The sequence below is a fragment of the Molossus molossus genome, unplaced genomic scaffold (assembly GCF_014108415.1).
Source record: "Molossus molossus isolate mMolMol1 unplaced genomic scaffold, mMolMol1.p scaffold_m16_p_7, whole genome shotgun sequence".
Taxonomy (NCBI): Eukaryota; Metazoa; Chordata; class Mammalia; order Chiroptera; family Molossidae; genus Molossus; species Molossus molossus.
Genome location: NW_023425401.1, coordinates 69,614,606 through 69,623,651, shown reverse-complemented (window position 1 = coordinate 69,623,651; position 9,046 = coordinate 69,614,606). Strand labels below are relative to the sequence as shown.

Genomic DNA, 9,046 nt, shown 5'->3' with positions numbered 1-9,046 from the left:
CAATTCCTGGTCAGGGTACACACCTAGGTTGTGGGTTTGATCCCGGGTCGGGAGGCAACTGATCAATGTTTTTCCCTTATATTGATGTTTCTCTCTCTCTCCCCCCTTCCTCTCTATAAAATTCCATCTCTCTAAAAATCAATAATAATTTATCTTCAGGGGAAGATTTAAAATAAAAAAATCATGAATAAAACAGTAATGTCCAATTTCACAGCTCTTATTCAACATCATACTGTAAATCTAGCCACAGCAATCAGACAAGAAGAAGAAATAAAAGGCATCCAAATTAAAAAGGAAGACTTTTCTTTCAAGTTAACTCTTGATATCTCTCTTGATAATCTGGATCAACTGCAGTGAAAGGAACACCATCAGATGTATAAAATGTTGGTTCGTTCATAAAATAGTTAGGGTCATTTTTAGGTGTTGTCTCTCTGTATGTTGTGGTTACATGGACTCTACCCCAGTAACTTGACTGGAATTCTCCAAGCTTTAGGAGCATCTGTTTTATGTTTCTGCTGCAATGTGCATCCAAGACACATTTTCAATCCTCTAAATAATTTCAATATCGGTCTCTCCTTTTCCTTTCCAGGCATCTTCCCAAACTGACCCTGTCAACTTCAGTAATTTTATCGCAAAAATCAAGTTACCATCCATAAGATTAGAAAAGAGAGCATTCAGCAACTCCTGAAGACCAGTCTGAAAAATATCTGCTCTTGTTCCTTGTCCATTTGTTCCTTTGATCTCCAGGTTAAGATACAGTTCTTCCAGAAAAACCAGAAACGCATGTAATTGTTTTCAGGTTTCTTCATCTCCCTTTGCAGCTTGATATCTAACTTCATATTCAGTTCGAAATCTTTGAAGTAGCAACTGGCAAAAGTTGCCATTCTGTTAGCTAATTGCCAGATGATGACACAGGCAAGCTCCCATGAAGGAAAAATTTGGAATAGACATGGTCTGTTAATAGAATAGTTCCACAAGTTCTTTCATAGCACTGTCTGTTGTAACTCAGCCATTCAGGGTCTCTACAAACTGTTCAATTTGTTTAAAAACTGCCAGGCTGCTCTACAAAATGATTTTAAAAACCCTGATAAAGTGAGATAATCTTCATAACCATCCCCACAGGATTCTGTGTAATTACAGTAACCTGAAGGGTAAAATTCAGGTATGTTCACAGACAGCTTAGACATTAATACAGAGCAAGAACCATCTGGGGTTTAGCCATCACCGACTCTGAGTTCTGCTGGGGGATATTGCCTTGGAGTCTCATTTGTGCTGGGAGAAGACCACAATTTTTAAAATTAGTGCCTTTAATGCAGTCTCAGGTGCCAGACACAACTCTACTCTTCTTGCCCTAAGTTGATAATCGTTGGTTTCCTCCAACTCCACAATGTTCCGCTGGTTTCCTGAGCACCACAGCTCTTCAGGCCACCTGGTGTAAGACGATGACGCCACGGAAATTGATGAGTACCAGAGGTTGGAAGCAAAAAGAGAAATTTTATTATGCACGTGAGCGGGCTCAAGGCCGATAGTAAGCCAAGAGCCCCGAGTGACAACAGCGGCTGAGTTTTATACAGCATTTCAGGGAGGGGAGAGGAGGATTTAGGACCATGGGAATGGGGAAGCTGCTCAGGTTCTCACAGGAGGGGAGGGGAGGATTCAGGACCATGGTAATGGGGAAGCTGCTCAGGTTCTCATAGCAGCTAGGCGGCAGTCGGTCGGGGTCACGGTTGGACAGTTGTTTTCTGGCACCCTAGATAAGCTGAGTAAACAGTCACAGGAAACTGTTGTTCAACTGGTGGTGGGTGGAGTGGAATTTTCCATTTTATTATTGCATTCCCCCCTTTTCTTTTGGGCATCTCTAATCCTAGAGATTTGTGTCCTGGCCCAGTTGCTCGTAATGTTGTCTCATGATCATGAGCTTGACTGCCCCTATCTGTCCCTGTAGAAAGGTAGTTATTCTATTTAGAATGTATGGCCCAATAGTTACGATTAATAATAAGACAATGAGAGGTCCTGCCAGGGTGGAGATGAGGGTAGTCAACCAAGGTGATTTGTTGTACCATCCCTCGAACCATCCCTGCTGTTCTAGCAATTTCTTCTCTCTGGCGTTTAATCTGTCTTTAAGTTTATTCATTGAGTCCCGGACTATTCCGGTGTGGTCAGCGTAGAAACAACATTCTTCTTTGAGGGTGGCACAGAGCCCCCCTTCTTTTAGAAATAATAAGTCTAAACCCCATCTATTCTGCAGAACTACTTCAGATAGAGAGGTTAGGGATTGTTCTAATGCCTCCATAGACTGCTGTATTGCCTTGAGATCCTGGGTGATAGCGGACTCAAGGGCTGCCATCTGTCTAGGTCCCTCAATCAGGGCAGCAGACCCTGTTCCTACTCCCGCTAGTATTCCGGCCCCTAGTAGCACCGCCAGAGTAAGGGTGACAGCCTCCCTTTTTCGCCTAGTCCGCCCTCCGACTGCCTCTTCAAAGTCACTGCTTTCATGATATATTAGCCGGGGGAAGACTCTCACCATTACACAGAAGTCCTGAGAGTTATTAAAGGCCTGGGTGGATATGCAAGGAGTTAAACCCGTTCTGCATGCCCATCGTGTCCCTTCCTCCAGTAGCAGGTAGGAGTTATTAGGTGTAATGGGGATTATTTGTTGACATCTTTTCAAATCGGCAGCAGCCGGGGTCCCTAAACAAGCCCCTTCCCCTGCTACCTCCGGGAGGGTGAGCAGATGCTTCTGGTCCCATTCGCATTGGGATGGGTTACTAAACTCGCGATAGCTCCCATTTATGGCAATTCCTTCGTAATAAGGTGGCTCTGCTAGGAGGCAAATCCAACATGAGTCAGTAAGGTTGGGGTGGGAGCTATTTAGGGCCTTGTAACTTCCGTCTATTAAGTTTAGCAATCGCTGCCCTGTGGTTCCCAAATCTGAGAGATCCGGAGGTAGGGGTTGTGCTGAAGGGGTTGTTAGAGTTGAAGTTATCTGTGGGAGTATCTGGGGGGTTATGGGGAGAGAGCTACTGAACCTAGGGATCTTCTGGTTGGCCAGCACCTTGTTAGGTCCTGTTGTCCCATTCTTAGGGCTGCCTATTTGGAGTCTTATTTTGAAGGTCAGCCCGTTGTCCCTCCCTGACAGATACATCCTTAGTCCCCATTGTCTGCCTCTTAGCCAGGATTCGTCCCGTTTCTTCCCCTAGGTAGTGAAAGTGATGTTCAATTGGTTACAGGTGAAATTTAAACAGGGTCCCGATCCAGTCCAGATTCCAGCCCTTCCGGTCCAGGACCCCAAAACAGTCCCTCTCCGGGAGGTGGCTCTCCCATAACATTTGTTGTCTTTAAGTCCCTCAGTTCTAACTCGAGTGACTTTAATCCAATCCCAAGAGGAGGTGGGCTTCCAGGAAACTGTACCAGTAGTCTCACAACTCCAGGCTTTGCAATAATAGGCTCCTAATCCCCCACATTTCCAAGCTGTGTTCCGGTCCCGTCCATCTCGGGGACAAACATAAAAGGTCAGTCCCGGTAGGATATTATGGAATTCGGGATGAGAGCACCCGTAACTTTCAGTGCCCAGCCCACTGGTTGGACATCCACATGCCCCGGACTGGCAGGTGTTAGGGCTGGTTGGGTCAGTAGTCGGGATATCCCAATCTTCCCTGCCTGCCGCAAGCTGACAAAGGTCTGGGTAGAGGGGTGGCCACCAGGTCCAAGGGGGGTAATTAGTAGTGGATGCTTCCCATATAACATCGCTAGTCCCCGATATCACCTGCCAGGTTTGTAGAGTCGGCTGGTGAGGGCTGGGCACTGCGGCGGCGTACACGCAGTTTGAGGGGGTTGCCTGTTTTTTCCAGGGTCTATTGGTCATCAGGAGGAGGAGCAGGCTTAAGGTGAGAGGCATGAATCCAAGCAGTGATGCCATCAACCTTTACTGCCCTGGGTGTAGTAAGGAGGATCTGGTAGGGCCCCTTCCAGCGAAGTTCGAGGGTCCGGTGTTGGTGCCTCCGGATGTATACGAAATCCCCTGGCTGGTAATGATGTGGGGTCCCGTCTCCCTCCGGTTGGTAAAGGTCAGATAGCTGCTTCCATAGGCAGTGCTGTACTCTGGCCAGGGCCTGCAATCTAATAGATAAGGGGGTATTCGGAACATTTATGTCAGAGGGGTACAAGTCACGAATGGGCGGAGGAGTTCCAAACAGTATTTCAAAGGGGGTCAAGTTGTTTTTTGCAGAGGGGGAGTTACGAGCCCGAAAGAGGGCATATGGTAGGAGCATTACCCAATCTCTATGGCCAGTCTCCATTACTAATTTAGTTAAGGTCTCTTTGATTGTTCTATTCATCCTTTCTACTTGCCCTGAGCTCTGGGGTCGGTATGCACAGTGTAATTTCCATTTTATCCCCAGTATCTTGGCTATCCCCTGACTTCCCTGGGCCACAAACGCCGGTCCATTATCAGACCCTATTACCTTAGGGAGGCCAAATCGGGGGAAGATTTCTTCTATTATCTTCTTGATGACTATTGCTGCAGTCTCATGCTTGGTAGGGAAAGCTTCTATCCATCCAGAAAAGGTGTCTATAAAAACTAAGAGATATCTTAGTCCATATTTAGTGGGTCTTATTTCGGTGAAGTCTATCTCCCAGTACTGACCTGGCCTGATTCCTTCTATTTTCTTGGTTGGGTGGGCGTTTACCATTTGGCAGGCCTTGCAGGCCTTGAATACCTCTTCGGCTATCTTTCTCTTTCTGAGCTCGTTAAGGTGTCGTTGTCCTGTAACAGCTGTACCAGCTTATTAATCCCAAGGTGGGTAAGGCGATGGGCAGTCTGGAGGAAGGTCCGTGGATCCTCAGGCTCTTTTAGTCTGGCCAGGGTGGGGGATTGTGTTTCCCCCGTTGTCAGGATGTTGACGGCCGTCCGCAGGGCTGCTGCTCGTGCCTCTTCATCTGCCCTCCTGTTCCCTTCCGCTACAGGGTCCTGTCCCTTCTAATGTCCAGGGCAATGGACGATGGCCAGCTCGTGTGGGAGCATGACAGCCTCTAAGAGGGCCAGTATTTCTGGTTTATGTTTTATGTCTTTACCGGCTGATGTGAGGAGCCCTCTTTCTTGGTAAATCACTCTGTGTATGTGTGCGGTAGCGAATGCATATCTACTATCCGTGTAAACGGTAGCTCGCTTACCTTCTGCTAATTCTAAGGCCTTCGTTAGGGCTATTAATTCTGCTTTCTGGGCCGAAGTCCCTGAGGCCAGTCTTCCTGACCAGATTACTTTTTCTTTGTCTACTACTGCAGCTCCAGCCCTTCGTTCCCCATCTAAGAGGAAACTGCTCCCATCAGTGTACCAGATCAGATCGGAGTGCGGTAACGGTATGTCCCGCAGATCCTTTTGGATCCCAGTCTCCTCGGCGAGGATGTCCCTACATTGGTGATAAACAGTCTCTTCATTTTCCCCGGGTAGCAGGGTGGCTGGGTTTAAAACAGCTGGGGTACCGAAGGTGATTCGGTCCTTATCTAGTAGGAGGCTCTGGTAGTGAGTGATTCGAGCATTCGTGAGCCAGCGATCTGGTGGCTGCCTGATGATGCTCTCTAGAGCATGGGGTGCAGTGATGGTCAGCTTTTGACCTAGAGTTAGTTTATCAGCATCTTTGACCAGGAGGGCTACGGCCGCGATTGCTCGCAGACATCCTGGCCAGCCCTTAGCAACGACATCTAGCCTCTTAGAGAGGTAGGCTACCGGTTGCTTCCAGGGCCCTAGGGGCTGTGTTAGTACCCCTTTAGCTATTCCTCCCTTTTCATCTACATAGAGCGTGAATGGTTTCTCTATGTTAGGGAGTTCTAGGGCCAGGGCCGATAGCAATGCCCTCTTAATCTGATCGAATGTCTCCTGTTGTTCTTTCCCCCATGTGAATTCGGTCCCCTCCTTCAGTAGGGGATACAAGAGAGCGGCTAAGGCAGCAAATCCGGTATCCATAGCCTGCAGAACCCTGCTGTTCCTAGGAATTCCCTAAGCCCTTTTCTGTCCTCCGGGGGTGGGACTTGGGTCACAGTCCTCTTTCTAGCCTCAGTCAGCCATCTCTTACCGTCTTGGAGAGAGTACCCCAGGAAGGTGACTTCAGACCGACAGACCTGGGCTTTCTTAGCAGATGCCCGGTATCCCTGTTTGGCTAGCGTAGCGAGTAATTTCTCAGTGCCTCGTTCACATTGTTCTGAGGTCGCGGCTGCCAGCAATAGGTCATTTACATATTGTAATAGGGTTACCTCTGGGGTGGAGATCCGGAACTCACTCAGGTCCTGATGCAGGGCTTCGTCAAAAATGGTAGGAGAGTTTTTGAAGCCCTGGGGTAGCCTTGCCCAGGTGAGTTGTCCATTGAGGCCATTTTCTGGATCTGTCCATTCAAAAGCAAACAGGGGTTGGCTGCCTTCATGTAAACGCAAGCAAAAGAAAGTGTCCTTCAAGTCTAATACAGTGTACCATTTCTGGTCTGGACTGAGGGTACTGAGGAGGTTGTAGGGATTTGGAACCGTTGGATGGGTATCTATTACACGACTGTTAATTTCCCTAAGATCCTGGACTGGCCTGTAGTCCCCTGTACCTGGTTTCTTAACGGGCAGCAAGGGGGTGTTCCATTCTGACTGGCAAGGCCTCAGGATCCCTTCTTTTAGTAGCCTCCGGATATGGGGTCTAATACATTCCCGTGCCTCTTTGCTCATGTAGTATTGTTTGACTCTGATAGGGGTGGCAGATGGCTTCAGGCTCACTATTATCGGAGGCTGCTGTGTGGCAAGGCCTGGTCCAGCCGTTTCTGCCCATGCCTCAGGGTAGTCTTGGAGCCATCTGTTCCCTGGTTGGCGGGGTATAGGCCTGGAGGTTTCATATAGCTGATATTCATCTTCTGTAGACAGGGTCAGCATAGTCACAACAGGCTGACTGACGAGTGGATTACTGAACCTGATTTCTGGTCCCTGAGGTTTAAAGTCAATGCTTGCTCCTAGTTTAGTAAGCAAATCTCTCCCCAGGAGTGGGGCAGGACATTCGGGTATGACCAGAAAGGAGTGCTGTACCCGTCCCCTCCCGAGGTCCATTGTTCTCTTGGTTTTCCAAGATCTATGTTGGCTTCCATTTGCCCCTTGTACTAAGGATTTTCTGTTGGAGAGGGGGCCTAGTGGGCTCTGTAGGGCAGAATAAACTGCCCCAGTGTCGACTTCAAAGTTAATTGGGGTCCCCTCCACATTAAAGGTTACCCTGAGTTCGGGGAGGGGATCCGAACCCCGACGTCTCTAGTCTTCTAGGGCAAGAACCTTTTCTATCTTTTTCTTTTTCTTAGGGCAATCCTTTATCCAATGTCCTTCCTCTTTGCAATAGGCACACTGGTTGGGTCCTAGTTTTGGCTTCTGGCGTGGGCCCGAGGTACCATTCTTTTCTTTCCTATCCTGTTTCTCAACTACGGTGGCTAGAATTTTTGTTAGTTCCTTATTTTTTCGTTTATCTCTCCTATTTCCTGATTCTTCCTTTTCCCTCTCTAGTCTCTGCTCCCTCTCTTCTGCTGTCTCTCTTTTGTAAAAGACCTTATCAGCTTCCCTGACTAAATCCCTTAGGGCCATATCTTGTAATCCATCCATTCTCTGAAGTTTTCTACGAATGTCAGTAGCTGATTGTCCTATGAAAGCCATAGCTAATGCCCCTCTCTGTTACTCGGATTCAGGATCGAAAGGGGTATATCTCCTGTAGGCTTCCGTTAGTCTTTCTAGAAATCTAGATGGGGATTCCTCTGGCCCTTGTATTATTTCTCTTACCTTAGCCAAATTGGTGGGGCGCCTTGCTGCCGCCCAGAGACCTCTCATCAGAGTCTGGCGGCGATAGAGTATGAGTCGCTGCCTACCTTCTGGAGCATTTGGGTCCCAATTGGGTCGTCTCAGCGGAAAGGTCTCATCTATGAGGTTTGGGAGCTGGGTGGGACGTCCATCTGGTCCAGGAACTAATTTCCTGGGTTCCAGAAGGATTCGGTCCCTCTCTTCGGAAGTGAAGAGGACTCCGAGGAGTTGCTGACAGTCATCCCAAGTAGGCTGGTGGGAAAACATAAGGGACTCAAGGAGATCAGTAAGTCTGACGGGATCTTCAGAGAAAGGTGGGTTATTATTCTTCCAGTTACAGAGATCAGAGGAGGAGAAAGGCCAATATTGAAGTGCCGACATGTCCCCCCCTTGCCCGTCCGGGACCGGGGGACCGAAAGGGCGGAGGGGCAGAGTAATGGCCACGTCATCGGGAGTTGGGGCCCTCCGACTTTGAGTACCATGCGCTGGACCCTGTAATGGGGGAGGAGGGCTCCCTGCTTCAGCAGTACCGGCAGGAACATCTCTGGGGTAGGGGGGCGGCAGACCGGAGTCGAAGGAAATAAGATCAGATTGGGATTCGGGAAGAACAGAGGAGGGAAGAGGGAGAAGGGGAGCTGCCGACTCCTGAGATTTGAGTGGGAGCATAGGTGTGGCAGATTTAGGAGGGGCAGGAAGGGCAGAGAGGGAGAGGGGGAGGAAAGAGGTGCCTGGAGGGAGGAAGGGCTTAACCCAGGGGAGAGGGTCATCAGCTAAATCTTCCCATGTAAGGTTGTTGATCTGGATGGCCCCCAGGTCCAGGACTAAAGACGACTGCCTTGACGGCTTGGATGGTATCTTTGTGGAAGGTTCCGGCCGGGGGCCAGCCGACACCTAAGGCTGGCCATTCGGATTCACAGAAAGTCTGCCATTTACGTTTCTTAACTATAAGAGATAAGTTGTGAGCACGGGTAGTTATGTCTGACCAGTGTGACAGCGTCAAAGACAGCGGAGTGGATGATTTCTGTCCCATAGTCGTTTCTAAATGATAGAGAAGGACAAACAAGAACACACAGAGAACAAACACCAACACTGACAGACAAAGCCGACTGCGCCGTGAACGGCAAAATGAAATAAAAAATATGTCTATCGGTCCGGACCTACGAGCTCGGGTTGAAACTGGCAACAGAGATACAGATCCTGTACTTGACAGCAGAGGGATTTCCAAGCGTCCTTGGTTGTCCAA

General features: G+C 48.7%; 1 protein-coding gene and 1 pseudogene across 1 annotated transcript; both read right to left on the bottom strand.

Annotated features, from left to right (window-relative positions):
- Positions 1–307: 307 nt before the first annotated feature.
- On the bottom strand, positions 308–1,246 carry LOC118619650 (annotated as a pseudogene).
- A 2,503-nt stretch (positions 1,247–3,749) lies between these two features.
- Positions 3,750–8,833, bottom strand: LOC118619648. The gene is given in 4 exon segments (XM_036246319.1): positions 3,750–4,754; positions 4,757–5,952; positions 5,955–8,587; positions 8,589–8,833. Coding segments are annotated over 4 exon segments (5,079 nt in total).
- Between the last annotated feature and the right edge of the window lie 213 nt (positions 8,834–9,046).